The 17,487-nt window shown below is 41.5% G+C and overlaps 2 protein-coding genes across 3 annotated transcripts in view; one reads left to right on the forward strand and one right to left on the reverse strand.

Moving 5' to 3' along the window:
• Positions 1 to 9,442, reverse strand: part of LOC118359953 (inactive dipeptidyl peptidase 10-like) — a 36,002-nt gene extending 26,560 nt beyond the window's left edge. For both annotated transcript variants that reach the window (XM_052482305.1, XM_052482304.1), the window contains exons 1-3: positions 9,125 to 9,442; positions 839 to 953; positions 52 to 147 (exon numbers count right to left, since the gene is read on the reverse strand). In XM_052482305.1, the coding sequence (XP_052338265.1) occupies positions 52 to 147; positions 839 to 953; positions 9,125 to 9,232 (319 nt within the window). In that variant the 5' untranslated portion in view covers positions 9,233 to 9,442. The remainder of the gene's footprint in view (positions 1 to 51; positions 148 to 838; positions 954 to 9,124) is intronic.
• A 143-nt stretch (positions 9,443 to 9,585) lies between these two features.
• Positions 9,586 to 16,813, forward strand: LOC118359955 (rac GTPase-activating protein 1-like). The gene is made up of 17 exons (XM_035738902.2): positions 9,586 to 9,774; positions 10,561 to 10,648; positions 10,750 to 10,952; positions 11,100 to 11,245; positions 11,366 to 11,435; positions 11,625 to 11,678; positions 11,770 to 11,850; positions 12,478 to 12,595; positions 12,794 to 12,924; positions 13,110 to 13,274; positions 13,433 to 13,531; positions 13,717 to 13,915; positions 14,203 to 14,308; positions 14,446 to 14,578; positions 14,766 to 14,892; positions 15,095 to 15,206; positions 15,462 to 16,813. The coding sequence occupies exons 2-17, from the start codon at positions 10,564 to 10,566 to the stop codon at positions 15,544 to 15,546; spliced, it is 1,914 nt and encodes a 637-aa protein (XP_035594795.1). The 5' UTR covers positions 9,586 to 9,774; positions 10,561 to 10,563; the 3' UTR covers positions 15,547 to 16,813.
• Positions 16,814 to 17,487: the final 674 nt, after the last annotated feature.

Genomic DNA, 17,487 nt, shown 5'->3' on the forward strand with positions numbered 1-17,487 from the left:
AGATGCAACAGGATAATCTGGGTTAGCTCAGATAGAGCTAGAAGCTCTTACCATTCAGCCAGGTCACACAGGGGTTGTGAACTGTATACTTCTCGTTCGCCAGATCCTCCATGGTGAAACGGGATTGCAGTAATAGATGAGACTCATCTTCCAGAAAGAGAGAGAGAGAGAGAATATGACATTTGAAGTGTCTCTATTCCTGTGGAACTTTTGTGGGTGTAATGTTTATTGTTCACTTTTGTTTGTTATCTATTTCATTTGCTTTTGCAATGTAATCATATGTTTCCCATGGCAATAAAGCCCTTTGAATTGAATGTTGAGAGAGAGAGAGAGAGAGAGAGAGAGAGAGAGAGAGAGAGAGAGAGAGAGAAGGAAGGAATGAAAGGAATGTTTGTGTACACTATATCTACCCAGGAATGAACATGAAGCTTGCTCTATTTCACACAGTCCAATGCACAGCTGTTCCTGGACAATAGCCTCTTCTTAGCATAGCACTGGAGTCTCTGCTTTTGTCTGAGTGTCTTTTCAATGCAGAGGAACTTTGTGTTTATCTTCGTTGGCTTGTTTTGTCTTACAGGTAATGGTATTGTTGATATGTTTGTCTGATGGAAAGCCTTGTGAGTCCGTTCCCACTCCTCCTCCCACTGCATCCTCTCACCTCCTCTCTCTCTCTCTCTCCCTCCCTCTCACTTCCTCTATTCTTCTCCCCCTTCACTCCATCCCTTGCCTTTATTCCCTTCTGCTCACCCTCCTGCATCCAGATTCTCTCTTTCTTTTTCTACCTTTCCTTCCCTCCCTATTCCTTCTCTTCCCTCTCTCTCTCTGTGTGTCCTCTTACCAGGTGTGAGCATGATGACTGAGAGGATGACCAGCGATAGGACACCCACAATCACCACCATGGCGATCGCAATGCCCTTCCAATTCCGTGGTGGACCAGTAGAAGCATGCATGTCCTGCCAAGAGAAACACACACACATAGAAACACATGCACATATACAGTGATGAGCGTTGTGACACACACACAGAGCTGAGGGAGAGAACATTAGTGCTGCTTCATTTCCGTAGTCTCACAGCGGGGTTTCTCTGTCAGACAAGCGGATCTGCTGTGCAGGCTACAGGGAGACTCTGGGGGAATAAAAGCTGCTCGAAGCCCTTCACTATGACAGCAATCTGTGTGATTTAGAGTGATTCTCCTTAAAGCAGAGCGAGAAAGTTTGCCAGTGAAAAGCTTGAAATTAATTGCAGACTATATTTTCTGTCATGGCGTAATTTCTCGATACTGACGCCTCATTTCACCTGTTACAGCTTTAATGGGGCATATGGTAGGGGTTGGGAGGGGTTGGGAGGGGGGGGGGCGCACTTTCCATGAAAACTAGAAGACCAGGAGACAGTCTGCAAGAAAAGCATTTGTTGGAAACATCTGTATAGAAGTCTGTGGTGCAACATGATAAATCAAACAGACTTGACGGGAATTTAACAGAACGTTTAAGAACACAAGGTGAAACATCAATAAGATTGAGCATTACAGTACAAGAAACAGCTGCCATAGGAATATTATGTCTGTATATTTTCATCAGATGCTCCTTCGAGCTCTGCTAGAAAGAGAGAGCCATGGTATCAGCAATTAATGATAACGGCAGACGAGCTACTCTGTGATCCCTCAGAGTGTCTGCCTGTCTGAGACCGGACGCTGGAGCCCAATGCTCACTGATGTGTGAGAGCTCAATCACAGAGCAGCCATAAAGCTCGGCTTTCATTATGGCCGCCTGCCTCTGTAGCCTGGCCTTGTCCTTGGAGCCACAGAGCCACGGGCGGGCTGCTGTCCCCCATCACCATCACCTTCCTCCAGGCCTTGATGTGGCCTGGAAACAGCCATGCGGATCGCTAGTTGACAGATTGCTGATCCTCAATCCAGCCCTGTGTTACACCAACTGTCTCTGAACCGTCACTATACAGCAACTTTAGCACTCACACACACACACTAATTTCTCCTTATGCAATGTACAATCCCCAATCTTGGTCACACATACTCAGAACCTGTCTGCATACCTGAAACATGTGTGGAATGTCTCACAATGGGAAAATGGGGAGATAACGAGGAGACAACTCCTATACCTTGACTGGTTGCCAGTATAGATTTGATTTTATTAGGATGCCCATTAGCCGATGCCAATGGCATCAGGTTGTCTTACTGGGGTCTGACACATACCAAAACACATCAACATGTAGTGTGCATCTATCAGTTACACATACAGTACATGTTGGTACTTACACACAACAAGTAGGTCACATGGGGGAGTGGCGTTGTGCCGTGAGTTGTTTCTTCATTTGGTTTGCTATTCAATTGCGCTACATGAGATGGAAGGGAGTTTCGTGCAATCATGGCTCTGTATAATACTGTACATTACCATGAATTTGTTCTGGACCTGGTGATTGTGAAAAGACCCCTGGTAGCATGTCTGGTGGGATAAGTGTGTGTGTCAGGGCTGTGTGTAAGTTAGACTATGCAAACAATTTGGAATTTCCAACACATTAATGTTTCTTATAAAAACAAGAAGCGATGCAGTCAATCTTTTCTCAATTCTTAACCAAGAGAGACTGGAATGCATAGTATTGATATCAGCCCTATAAAGAGAAAAATGTGCCCCTCTGTTCTGTGCCAGCTACAGCTTAACTAGGTCTTTCTTTGCAGCGCTTGACCATATAACTGGAAAATAATCAAGATACGATAAAACTAGAGCCTGCAGGACTTGCTCAGTGGAGTGTGGTGTCAAAAAAGCAGAGCATCTCTTTACCGCAGACAGACCTCTCCTCATCTTTACAAGCATTGAGTCAATATGGTTTGACCATGGCAGTTTGCAATCTAAGGTAAGACAAAGTCATTTTGTCTCCTCAACTTGCTCAATAGCCACACCATTCATTGCCAGATTCAGATGAGGTCTGGGAATTGGGAAATGATTTGTACGAAATACAATGCTCTTAGTTTGACAGATGTTCAGGACCAGTTTATTACTGTTTATTACTGGCCACCCAGTCTAAAACCGACTGCAACTCTTTGTTTAGGGTTGGACTGACTTCACTACAATAGCTGTGGTTGCTGACACGTATAGGGTTAAATCGTCAGCATATATGGACACACAGCCAATGTCTTATCTTTATTAGATCATCCTGGCTCCGGTTTCATAACACATCCATATTAAAACCACTACTTGCTGGGCCAGTAGGGACAACCCCCACCGCGGTCCAGAGAGATACCAAACCAATCCAGTCCGATAGGGCGGCGCACATTTGGCCCAGCGTTGTCCGGGTTTGGCCGGTGTAGGCCGCCGTTGTAAATAAGAATTTGTTCTTAACTGACTTGCCAGAGGGTAGTGAGGTCTGCACAACGCATCACCGGGGGCAAACTACCTGCCCTCCAGGACACCTACACCACCCGATGTTACAGGAAGGCCATAAAGATCATCAAGGACAACAACCACCCGAGCCACTGCCTGTTCACCCCGCTATCATCCAGAAGGCGAGGTCAGTACAGGTGCATCAAAGCTGGGACCGAGAGACTGAAAAACAGCTTCTATCTCAAGGCCATCAGACTGTTAAACAGCCACCACTAACATTGAGTGGCTGCTGCAAACACACTGACTCAACTCCAGCCACTTTAATAATGGGAATTGATGGGAAATTATGTAAAATATATCACTAGCCACTTTAAACAATGCTACCTAATATAATGTTTACATACCCTACATTATTCATCTCATATGTATACGTATATACTGTACTCTATATCATCTACTGCATCTTTATGTAATACATGTATCACTAGCCACTTTAACTATGCCACTTTGTTTACATACTCATCTCATATGTATATACTGCACTCGATACCATCTACTGTATCTTGCCTATGCCGCTCTGTACCATCACTCATTCATATATCTTTATTACTGCATTTATTACTGCATTGTCGGAACTAGAAGCACAAGCATTTCGCTACACTCGCATTAACATCTGCTAACCATGTGTATGTGACAAATACATTTGATTTGATTTGACTATTACAATCTCATTCCCTTCTGTTTTTTTTACCTGCACTTTTGGAGCTTGGAGCAGAAGAATTTCACTGTACCTTGCGATTACACACACACACACACACACACACACACACACACACACACACACACACACACACACACACACACACACACACACACACACACACACACACACACACACACACACACACACACACACACACACACACACACACACACACACACACACACACACACACACACACACACACACGTCTCTAGCAGAGACACGTGGTTAACCTAATTACTTTGCTCTGATGAAGCTACTATAGACAGTGTTTTGATTTCAAAGTCCTTCCCTAATGACTGCATACAACACTCTGCTAAAACATCCGGCCTAATGGGATGCACCGCGACGGGAGGCGTGGTGCATTAGACTACACTTCCAATTAAGGCTGCATGCACCGTTGTAAGAAGATAGAGAGGGGGAACCCTGTGCATGCTGGCTGGGGGAAGAGGGAGTTTTGTCAAAGTTGTTGCAAAAGAGACACAGATACAGGAGACAGGAAGAGAATCCCAAGTGTGGATACACACAGCCAACACAGTCTGGGTGGATTTCAGTGATGGTGATGCTAAATCTGAGGAATTGAGGATTCAACACAGCACTGGCTGCCAGAAGAGGTGGACAGATGAGGGATTAGGTCCTGTCAGTGAGCAACCTGCTCAGGCTTGATGTTAATATCAACAGCAGGCACACTTTCTGCTGACCCAGAAAAGATCCTCATGAAATGAAAATAAATGAATCATGTTTAACACACTCCTCAGTGAGCCATCCATCCGAAAGAGAGTCGAGAGGAGCCTCCAGATAAAGCTTTGATGAAGCTGTCAGTCAAACCGACACACAGGCAATCTACTGCTATGCAAAATGTAGATTTGTAAGGGCAACCGACCATGGATCTCTTGGGGAGAGCACCTTGCGAGAGTCCTCCACAAACATTTCCAGTGCTGACTAAGTTCATTGCATCAGTAAGAGGTAACAAAGCTCCACTCCCAACATGGCAAACAGACAGAGCAGATCAAGGGAATTACCCTCAACAAAATGAGATGATTGATACCGTGTGCAGCTGAACAAGGTCCAGTGGGAAACAATTAATAGAAAGAAAGCAACCCGTAAAAGGGACTTTTAGATGAACGGACCACTGCAGAGCGTCCCTCCCCGCAAAATATGACAACTTGTGGAATCACCGGACATATACCCCGACCCCTTCACTGAGAAACACAACTAACGATTACAGGTAACAGCCTCTTCTTTAAATGAAACACATGCTGTATGTACATTGTAATAAATTCATTGTATTGATTGGCTACAGACTCAATAAGAGAAACCACACAAAATACAATGAATTACTAAATTGGCTCCCAATACACCAGAGCTAGTTGGTGGGAGATTCCATATGGCTGTTAAAAAATCATGAATTAGACTCTGGGGGATCTCCTTAACTCCTTGTCGGTCTTTCATTGGAACAGGTGGTGAACATACCATAATAAATCATCTGAAGCAGAATCACACAACTTGTGAAGCTACTATTGACATGTTTTTTTTTAACCTTTATTTAACTAGGCAAGTCAGTTAATGGCAAATCAGTCAATGACGGCCTTGGAAAAGTGGGTTAACTGCCTTGTTCAGGGGCAGAACGACAGCTCGGGGATTCGATCTTACAACCTTTCAGTTACTAATCCAACGCTCTTAACCCCTAGGCTACGCTGCCGCTGACTCTCATCTACATATGGTGATTTCCATGTAAAAGTTCATAGGAGTGTATCAAATGTTGCGTCAAATGAAAGCTAAGACTGTATATTTTTGGGTCATTAAGGCATAGATTCCTTTTTCAACCATTTTCCATCCCCCTCAAAAATTGTCATAGGTAAAGGCTTTGGTATCTGGATAAACAGGTGGAAAAGGGGTCTTAGAAAACATCTACCTAGAAAAGTCTTAAAAGGTATAAGAAATACATCAAAACACAGTAATATTGAAGTAAAGACGTTTATATTTAGTTTCTGAGAAATTGTTGACCTTCTGTAAATTGAAGAAATATTTCCTTGTGCTTTGTAATTCTGTTACCAAAAACACACACATCTTTATGATGTTTTCAAATGTCTCTCCCTCATGAGGAGGGAGGATAGTGAAAGTTTACAGAAGTAACAAGTAAAGGTAGACCTATCAATGAATTATAGGGATTTTACTGATATACATTTTCTTTATGAATTAGTAAATTATTTAAACTCCTAATTCCATTACCAAATTGGTCATGGAATTACCAAAATATCATTAACGAAATTACTGCAACTGAATTGGCTACAATGGGAAATCATAATAGTCACAAACCACAGTTGGGTCAGCTGCTACTGTCCTCCCTTCCACTGGCATCCTGTTAAGTTCAGCTCAGAATTGTTTTCTTTGTCTTTCTGTTATCTGGTGGTCAAACCAAGAGTGTTAAAACAGTCTGGAAAACCCCTCCCTCTCCTTCTCCAGTTAATATCAACTTTCCCAGCTCTTACTGGGAGAGTTGAAATTTGGTCATTCCACCCTGGCCTTGATGTTAATGTCCATAAATGGACCAGTCCAGTACAGTACAGTGAGTAGAGTACAGTAGAACACAGTAGAATACAGTACATTACAGTATAGTGAGTAGAGCACAGTAAAGTACAGTACAATACAGTACAGTGAGCAGAGGGTGGGGACAGATCTTTTTCCCATCATATTTTGGTGGGTCATAGAGAAAAAAATCACTGTTTTATAGCTCATCTCATGCTATTGTTCACATTTTGCCATGAGGCTTAGACAAAATGTTGCTGTCTTATAGCTAATTTCCTGCTGCTCTACACAACTTTCACGAGGCTGAGAGAAAATGATGCCATTTTAAAGCTTATTTCTTGCAATTCTACACATTTTGCTATCATATGCTTTCTGGGGAGGGGGTTGTAGGTGGTTGTAGGTGGTGGGCTATGGATGTGGGGTTGAGGAGGCTGACAAATTTGCCCTTTGGGATAATACCACATAATGCAGCACTTGCCTCATTCACATGGAACAGACACACTGCTTTAGCCTCCTCTGCTGCGAGGCATTCCCCTTTCTCTTTCATGCATCCCACCAAGCATTATAAAATGACTGTACAAAAGGGCTCTGGGTGGGTACTGTATGACTGCTGCCCCCCCGACTACTCCTCCTCATTGTCGTGTCTGCCTTGGGGAGAATGGGGTGTGATGCCACTGTAAAGCATGGGCGAGAGGAGAGATGAGATATGAGAGAGATGTGCGTGTCCTTTCAGATCCTGATGCAGGCACACACGACTGATAAATACAGCCTGAATGTTCTGTTTCCCCAAACCCATCACAGATAAGATCTCCCTATCTGCCTACAGAAGTGTGAAATCTGTGAAGACAGAAGCAAGCACTGAGGTGCAGGAGCTACGTGAATTGCTTCGCTGTGTAAAATAAAAGGCATTGATTGGGACTGGGCCATAGCACAGAGAGACATTAGCCTGGGAAACGATAAGGGGATATGGATACGCTGACTAGTGTTTGTGGCTTCCTTGTTTAAGCTACAAAATTGAAGGAATTTATTCTAAATTGGGGGGATATGTAAAAAAAAATCCAAACTGGCTACTTCAGACAGAAAATACATATAATGTATATTCAATTATTTACATGTCACACACTATGAAACATACCAATACAACCTAATACAGCACTGATTAAAAACATTTTTGTTAACAGTCTGACACATGATTGGTCAGCCATATGCATTAGTGCAGCTCTGAACTGAAATGTTGCCATGGTTCAATTGCTGCTGTCACTGAGAAGGTGATGGGTGATGTATATTATTAGTTAGACAATTTGTCAAGGCTATAAAGTATTGCTGTACTCGAGATGAAAAGCATACAGCAACAGACTAACTAATCTCCAGGGGCAATATAATTCTCAGAGAATTCATTAAAAAAATGTTTGAAGCGATCAGCAACTGTCCACAAAGATGCAACCGACTACCGTCACATGTTGTGACTGACATTTCTTGGTGTCAGCAATTCTGCGACCTATTGACAGCCTGCAAGTAGGGCTTCATAGCATGCAAAAAATTTTGCAACTTCTTACTTCTCTGTTTGGATAGGCTCACAGAACTGCTGAATGGGTATGTAGTGGACAATTCATTACAAAGGGGCAAAGAAATATGACATTAAAATCAGTGGCAAAAAAAGTATGAAATGTAAAATGCAGAAAAACATAGGGTCTGGCGATAAATAATAGGCTACTTTGATATTCAGATTTTACATCAATTTAATTGAGTGGGTAGATTGCTTATACACTTTATACAATTAGGCTACAGAATACAATTGATTGTCCATCCATCCCCTGCTCATTCACACTCTGTGATTGCAGAGCTCTCTTTATCAGCATGCAGTATAAATATATAATAAAGTAAGATCCTCCCCTTTGGCATTGGTAATCCGGTCATGATTTCACTTCAGATTACGCTACAACTGAACAGGCATGTCAGATCTATTCACAAAACAAACATAAATATTTCAATCGCGATAACCGCAACGGGAATGTATGAGATGTATTCAAATCTACATAATTTAACTGTGTCAGTTTAACAAAAAAGTCACCACATTAAATCAGTTTGCGATAGAAGAGCGGAATGCTGATATGTTTTGGGCTACAATGCACGACCACTGCAGTCAGAGCAGTCAGAGCACAGAAGCTTGTTCAGTAAACAGTATGAATTACATATTTAAAGTATGAATGAAAGATTAAAACGCAAAAACAGATACTTATCGATAATCAAATCATGTTGATTTAAATGAAAGACGCGGACTGGTCACAACAGAGACATACTAATAGGCGCATTTACAACAGTAGCCAAAAACACATACGCGCACAATCACGCACACGCGCAACTTCAACGTTTATGCATGCTTACCAGAGAGCTGCATCAATGATATTTACACAGATACAGCTCAATTATATTTTACAACAAAAATAAATCGTGGAAGCAACTTAAAAATAATGAAACTATTCAGTAAGCCATTTACCAGGTCCGTGGTCATGTTCTGTTGAGTAGTGGCAATCATCTTTGCTGTCTTCAACAAGCGTCTTCCTAGAATTAAATCGTGCTCCTTTAGCGTTTGGTCTGCATGCATGCGTTGTTCGCACGTTGTCCAAGTGAAAACATTGATCTCTCTCTCTCTCTCTCTCTCTCTCTCTCTCTCTCTCTCTCTCTCTCTTTACTCACTGATTTTCCACCCATACCACTGATTAGCTCAGAAATGAATCAAGACACGGTCAAAACGTAATATTGATTATTGTGGATTTTCTCAAATTTTCATTCATATTTGCCACATTTTATTTAGGCTACTGTTGCTTGCTTGCAGGACTGTCTGATCCAGGATCAGAGCTAAGAGGTAACCGTTTTATGGGGCTGCTGGCCCCTATACGCGTTGACGTACAGCTACGTGAAGAACGTCAGTTGATATTCATTGGCTAGTGGGTACATTTGAAATTAAACGTGCCTATTTTACTTGAATACACACTTCCAGGAGCTGAGTTTGAGATGATCTGAACAAAAGAATAACACACTTGCTTATCCAGTGCCAAAAGAGAGGTCAAAACATTTGGCTGTGAAAAGGTTTAGGTGTTTTATGTGCCTTATTTCATTACTCAGAGTGGTGGACTCAGCAAGCGGGTATGTAATTGTAACGTTAGTTATTCTATTAACGTTAGCATGCTAGCTAGCTGTAGTTTTTTGAATCATAGTTACATCACTAACAATGTTGGCTAGCCTAGCTAAATCTACTGTTGCTTGCTAAATTAGCTAAATGTTTTGTATGTGCGAGTAAACTTTTAATAAATTACAATCAACATGTTTACTCAAATATTCAACGTTAGTTCGGTTACTATGATTAATAGTAATGGCGTCTTTTTAGGCACTAACGTTAACTCCGTCATGGTTCGTTGGACAAAAATTGTGGGCGTTTTGAATAAATGCCGAAAATAAGGTCTGTGGCAAACACAGGCTTAGGATATCTTACACGTTTTTGTTCTATGAGATAATCTTCTAACATCCCCTTTTTGTGAAATGTGATTATTTTATATAATCAAAATAAAAAGCACAGGCTCAATAATTCATAACGGTAATTTTAACTGACTGATGTAATCTCATAAAACGCAACGCAAAATCTTCTACGGCTGTGTTAACCTCGGACCTTGTATTCTGAGTTCAGCCAAAACCGTATTCTAGTTAAATAAAACAAGATTCTTTCCTCATAGAAATGGCTGAACGAACCAGAGGTAAATCCTTTTCGGTTTATAGGACTAACGTTACAAGGTCTGATTAGGGTTCACCAGCAGACAATTGTGCGGAAACAATTAGCTTGGGGATGACGTTATTCAATATTGACATTTTATTTTTATGAGCCTCATAGAAGTTCATGATCAGTATTTGTTTCTATGTGCCCTTTATTTTTCCTAGAAGATGGACACTGCTGTAATGAACCTACACAGCTTGTTTGGCAATCTGAGGTCTCATGTAGACATACTCAATGAGAGCATTGAGCCCCGTAAGTAATTCTGTTTGATTTGACAAGGAGATTAATAATATAGACAATGGATAAGATGTATTTAAAGCTAACACACATTATTGTGCAACTTCCCTTATCAGAGTTCATCCAGATGGCCCTCAACTTTGAGGACTGCCGTCGTAGATGGCTCAGGCTTGAACGGGACCTGGGGTCCTGCAAGGAAGTGCTTTCCAAGGCAGAAACGGAGAGGGGAGCCCTGGAAGTCAAACTCAAGCATGCTCGAAATCAAGTCGATGTGGAGATCCGCCGCCGCCAGAAGGCAGAAGCTGACTGTGATAAGTTGGTGTGTATGCACAGACAAAGTTTATCTTCATATTTTCTTCTCTTCACTGGCACCCTCAGACTGGTTCACTCTTCTCCCAATAAACTGTCAAATGGCTTCATACGACTCCTCTCACCTCCGCTCTCCCTGTGTTCTCCTGTGTTACAGGACCGCCAGATCCAGCTGATTCGGGAGCTTCTGATCACCGAGGGCTCCAGCAATAGCATCCAGCTGAATGAAGAGCAGCGTTCTGCTCTGGCCTTCCTTAATGCTCGTTCTCAGGCGGCACCAGCCAACCTTAACTCCAGCCGAAGGTAAGGACCCACTTCTCGTGCCTTGCTCCTGTTCATGAGTTGGAAAGCTTACCAATGCATTTTCTATTAACATATCAACATCTGAAAAGTTACACTATTTAATTGGGTTATTTTCCATAGATTGAAGACCATAGATGAGTCTGCCTCCATTTCATCAGACATCAGCTATGATAAAACTGATGACTCTCTGGTAAGTATATATTTGTCTTGTCTAAATGCTTAAGCCTCTGAATCAAGTATATTATTCATCCAAACCTTTAGCTTGGAGAATGGCTAAAGCAATTCATAATATAATATATATGCATAATATAATTGAGATGATAAGTTGGCATATTTTGCAATAATGAACCTGGTCTGTTTGTTTGATAAACCATTCCAGGACTGGGACTCATCCATCGTGAGAACTGTGCGACTGAAGAAACGTGAAAAGAGGGTAAGCAGTTCATTGGAATTATTTATTGGATGTGTAAATGAAGGGTGCGGTGGTCAAACATGTTAATAACAAATACACATCTTCATTACAGCGTTCTGCCTCAAGAAATTTCATTGATGGTCCCCCATGTGCTTCCAAAAGGTCTCGATCAACAGGCAGAACTTCTGATAAGGTAAAGGTTTCATTTCTGTAAATATGCCCATTGTCCAAAAACATCTGAAACCCTTTAAAGGGTATCTTAAAAAGACAGATGTCACACACTTTATTTTTTAATGCAAATATATTTTTTTACTAGCATTGACTTTGCTGATAACTATTTTAATTTTATTTAAGAAATTACTTACTACGACTGTTGTGCTTGTTTCACCTAGCTATCTTATTGTGAAATTTCATTTTCAACTTCATATTAATAATCTCTAGCACTACTTGAACATCAACATATGAAAAAGGTGCATTTTGTAGTTAAAAAGACAAGTGTTTCCAGTGCACTTCAACCAATTAGTCGGAAATGCTTACTCATTGGTTAAAATCACATGATGTACACCGATGTCATTAGAAACACTTATCTTCCTGTCCTTTTTTAAATTTATTTTTTACTACCAAACATGGGAATGCACCGTTTTCACATATGTTGCTGTTGGGGTGGTGCAATGATGAAATGTATCTTTTAAGATGAATGCGCTAACTGTAAGTCTGGATACGAGCATCTGCTAAATGAATTAAATGTAGGTAACTGAGAGCGGTTACTCATTATACGGTTGAGGTTTAGTGGTTTGACTGATCTGTTTAATGGCTGTAGGGAAATGAGTCTCTTGTGGCCAGGACTACAGTGACCGTGCCTGCTAACGGAGGTCCCATCGAAGCCGTCTCTACTATTGAGTCGGTTCCCTACTGGACTCGGAGCAGGAGAAAGACTGGTAACAGCTCTTACTCATTTACTGTTTATTTGGTCAACTTTAAAATGGAAGATGATATTTTTATGTCGAAGCATGATGTGCTATTTATTTGGGAAGCAGCACGCAGCGGGACTGTATTAGTTTATCCTTGACACTGTGACATGTTCATAACTGCTTTGTCAGAGCAGTATTTGACCTCTCTCGCTCCCACTTGTTCAGCTACACAGGAGTGGGACTCGGAGTCAGTAAAGTCTGAGGATGTCATGTTCAAACAGCCCAGCAGGCCTCAGGAACCCAGCACGCCCCAGGGCAACGGGGGTGTCCGTTTGCACGAGTTTGTCTCCAAAACGGTAGGAATGTCATTTTGTTTTCAGTCAGAGAGCGTTATCACATGGGTGAATTTAGAAAGGCTATTTTATTGAATTAGCTTTTGTAATAAAAACGTGTTGCTTTGGTTCTTACTTTCAGGTTAAAATGACAAGTTATGATTTGTGCGAACTTGTATCAACCACGCTTTGTTTTACCTCACTCACAGGTAATCAAGCCAGAGTCATGTGTACCTTGTGGCAAGAGGATCAAGTTCGGAAAGATCTCCTTGAAGTGTCGTGACTGCAGAGTGGTCACCCACCCAGAGTGTCGTGAACGCTGTCCCCTGCCATGCATCCCCAGCCTGAGTGGCACTCCTGTCAAAATCGGACAGGTACAGGATTGTTTCTTGTGAATTCTCAACTTGTATTCATATACTCAAAACAATACGTTCATTCTGATACATGCAACTTGTCTGTCTTCAAATATCTTGTGATTTCAGTGTAGTCTAATAGGATAACCATTCCCTCTTAAATGTATTACCTATCCCAGGGTACGCTTACAGACTACGTCTCCCATGTCCAATCTCCCATGATTCCCTCTTTGGTGGTGCACTGCGTCAATGAGATTGAGCAGAGGGGCCTACATGAGGTGAGTTGTCATCTCCAGTCTGTTTAAAAAAAAAATATTTAAAAAATACAGCCTCACACCGAGCTGTGTAATTACTTTTTTTTTTACACTTAGTTTATACAGTAGTAATATAGTGTGAAACACAGTAAATAGTTTGAAGCGATCTATGATTGAGCCCAGTTTCACCATGTTCTTTTCTCTCCCAGACCGGCCTCTATCGGCTGTCCGGTTCAGACCGCACGGTCAAGGAACTGAAGGAGAAGTTCCTGCGTGGGAAGACTGTCCCGCTGCTCAGCAAGGTGGATGATATCCACTGTGTCACTGGGCTCCTCAAGGACTTCCTCAGGAACCTCAAAGAGCCCCTCCTCACCTTCCGCCTCAACCACACCTTCATGGAGGCTGCAGGTTGGTGTTGGCCCTTAAGCGATAAAACAATAACTTTATCACTCTGTGGTTGGTTTGGCCAGTGGTAGACTGGATAAAGGTGTCTTTTAGTTGCTTTGCATAGCCATGGGCACACTAAATGTTTTGGTCAGTAATACAGTTAAGTGTTCCTTCGTGATGTTCTTGGTCACCAATAAATGTAGTTACTAAGTCCCTGCAATGTTAAATTCTTCATCTGGACTAAAACAAATAATAATCTGTCTACAACTCATCTTCTGTGCTCTCCTGACGTTTCACTTTGTCCTCAGAGCTGGCGGATGAGGATAACAGCATTGCCCTGATGTACCAGACCATCAGTGACCTGCCACAGGCTAACAGGGACACCCTGGCCTTCTTGGCCATTCATCTTCAGAGGTTAGCATCTGCTGTGCAGCTCTCCTTACTCATTTTAAATGTAATTGTTGCTCCCTATCATTGACCCTTTGAGCTTTGTTGCTTGTATTCCCCCTTGATAAATGGGCTCCTATTGCCCAACCTTCATTCTCTTTCAGGGTTGCACAAAGCCTGGACACTAAGATGGACATCACCAACCTGGCTCGGGTGTTTGGGCCAACTGTTGTTGGCCATGCAGTGCCTGACCCAGAGCCCGTGACAATCCTGCAGGACACCAAACGCCAGCCCAAGGTAACTCATTACAGCAACAGTCTTGGTTTAATTAACCATGTTATGTTATGTAATTAACCATGGTTACATTTTAACATCTAATTATTTTAAGTCTTGCAAGTTGTTTGATCTGTTCAAAGAGGATGTGGCAATATGCTGTAATTCTTCAGGAAAAAACAGAAGCTAATGCATTTCTATTATTACCCAGGTTATTGAGCGTCTGCTGGGCCTGCCGGTGGAGTACTGGAGCCAGTTCATGATGGTGGACCATGACCAGCCGCACCCTGAACACATGATTATTGAGAACAATAACTGTTATACCCCTGACCACAAAGGTGAGCCTAGTCGAGCATTATCTCAGCAACCCCGTACCAAATCCCACGTGAGTGCCTGCCTCTGGCCAGGTCCTCGATTTAGGTTCATGTGTTATTATATTGACAATTTATGAAAATATGTTATTTAAAAACAAATGCAAATCAGTTGGTTACCAACTGGGGTAATGTGACTCATGTTGACTGTGTATTGATATTGTTCTAGTGAGCATGCTGGGTCCTCTCACCACTCCAGAGCACCACCAAATGAACAAAACCCCATCCTCCAGCTCTCTGGGTCAACGCATGAGGTCCACCCTGAGCAAGACGACACCCAAGTAAGCGCTCTGTCCTGTCATGCATTTTACCTATTCATTTTACTTATACACTGCAATGTGTATGTAGTTCCTGGCTGAAGGACTTGGGTTTTCACTAGTCTCAATGCAAATGCCATTGTTCAACAAAACAGACAGCCTTAAGTTAATGTAGATGACCTCTGAATAAGTTCTTTCACCAAGTTCTTAATTGGTTCCCTTTTAACGTTGGCTTCATTTGACTAATGTTAATACTACTGTTTTTGTTGTAACTTTCAGGTTTGGGAGTAAGAGCAAGTCTGTCGTGGGAGTGGGAATCACCAGTCGCCAAGGAAACTTTTTTGCATCTCCGCTCCTCAAGTAATCCAAAACCGCTGCAGAGCAGCTCTGTTCAATACCTAGCAGTAGATAGGTTTTTACTTGTTTTATTTTAGACCATTTTACACGATTGAGACAGTAATGGTTCCACAGATGTTTTATATTTTTAAATGGTAGGATTTGTCTTTTTTACGTGTGCAAAAAAAATATATATTTTTCCAATCAAAAGAGAGGGTCTCTTTGGAGCTCAGTTTTTTTTAAAGTTGGCTCTGAATCAAGATGCTTTCCGTTGATTTCGCATCACCTCTGGCAATGACATGTACTAGGTTTGTCGATACAATTTAAGGTTTTTCTTCAGTATCCTCCTGTGATTTATTTACAAAGAAACATTTGAACATTGGTTGCGAATGTGCGTGTCTGAATTTAGGCTGTTGGGAAAAAAGGGCTGTTCTTATATGAATATCTAACATGCAATTTGCGGATCACCAGTTAGAAAACAACTTTGCATAGCTTTTTATGACGGGCTTGAACAGAGTTGGCACTGCGGGTGACATTCTATTTCTGTTTTTTCCCCCCTCTATTTGTATAATCACTTTTGAAAGGTCTACATGCTTTAGCAGTTTGATCGTACATGTTTAACTCCATTTGTCTTTTACATATTCAAGCCTGGCCACCGTATGGCAATACTAATATGATGCAGTGTTCTTTAGCTATAATTATCTAACAGAGGTAACCAAGTAGCTGTATGTTTGTTGAGTCCAAGTACATTTGGCCATTTATTCATACAACTTGATTATACCTTTTACTTTTTCTTAACTTTATTTTTTTTATTTTTTAACTGTTACCTTTTTAACTAGGTAAGTCAGTTAAGAACTAATTCTTATTTACAATGACGGCCAAACCCGGACGACGCTGGGCCAATTGTGCGCCGGGCTATTGGACTCCTAATCACGGCCGGTTCTGATACAACTTAGGTTTAACATTTCACCCGTTTCACTTTTCTGAGCGTTCTATAATATAGCTTATACTACAAGTAGTCCTTGGACATTGATTACTTTACTTTGATTTACTACACACTCATGACCATCTTTGTTTGCACAATGGAAGGTTGGTTCTGGCTATAATGTTCTGTGCCCCTAGTGGCCTAGAACGCTGCATTGCGTAACTGAGAATCTGTGTGTAGAAATGGGGGCATTTCAACAAGAATGTAACATTTCCTTTGATCAAAGCTTTTTCTGGTCAATTTGTTTTGTACAAGTACATGCTGTATGATCTGTGATTTGTAAAAACAGTATACAGTACATTTAAACTGGTGTCTCGTTACCTTTCATTGTTGCTGCACTAACTTAAAAAAATACAGGAAATGCTTGAGGGCTACAAAGTATTGAAAGCAGGTGCGGTTCCTGAGTTAAAGAAGCAATTAACATCCCATGTATGAAAATGCTGATCAGGTTGTTATTTTGGCTACCATGGCTATGCCCCTATAGGGTGACGATGCCACCATCCCACAGGGCACGAATAGTTACTGAATGGTTTGATGAGCATGAAAAATGTATGCCATATCAACCACCAGACCTCTACCCAATTGAACACTTATGGGAGATTCTGGAGCAGAGACTGCACTTTCTACCACCATCAACGAATCACCAAATTATGGAATTTGTGGAAGAATAGTGTTGCCTCAGCGTTCCAGACAGTGATAATCTATACCATGGTGCATTGAAGCTGTTCTTGCCCAACACCCTATTAAGACACTTGGTGTTTCCTTAATTTTGTCAGTTACATGTAGAAGAATGTAGATAATTCAGAATATTACTGTAGTCATTACTCAAGTTGTGTTTTTACTTTTTGCTCAGAAGTACAAAGAATAACAGTCCTTGCTTATCTTCCAAAGCAGACTAGACTGAGTAGCACTGATACAAGCATGTTTACTACATCAACTGACTTTTACAGTGGTGGAAAAAGTACCCAATTGTCAATATATTCT

This window comes from Oncorhynchus keta, chromosome 27 (assembly GCF_023373465.1).
Source record: "Oncorhynchus keta strain PuntledgeMale-10-30-2019 chromosome 27, Oket_V2, whole genome shotgun sequence".
Taxonomy (NCBI): Eukaryota; Metazoa; Chordata; class Actinopteri; order Salmoniformes; family Salmonidae; genus Oncorhynchus; species Oncorhynchus keta.

Bases quoted from the DNA above. Each gene is read 5' to 3' on its own strand.
- LOC118359955 (XM_035738902.2), top strand. From the start codon at position 10,564: ATGGACACTGCTGTAATGAACCTACACAGCTTGTTTGGCAATCTGAGG. The intron at 12,925-13,109 runs GTAGGAATGTCA...CCTCACTCACAG, and splicing joins ACGAGTTTGTCTCCAAAACG to GTAATCAAGCCAGAGTCATG. The intron at 15,207-15,461 runs GTAAGCGCTCTG...TGTAACTTTCAG, and splicing joins CTGAGCAAGACGACACCCAA to GTTTGGGAGTAAGAGCAAGT.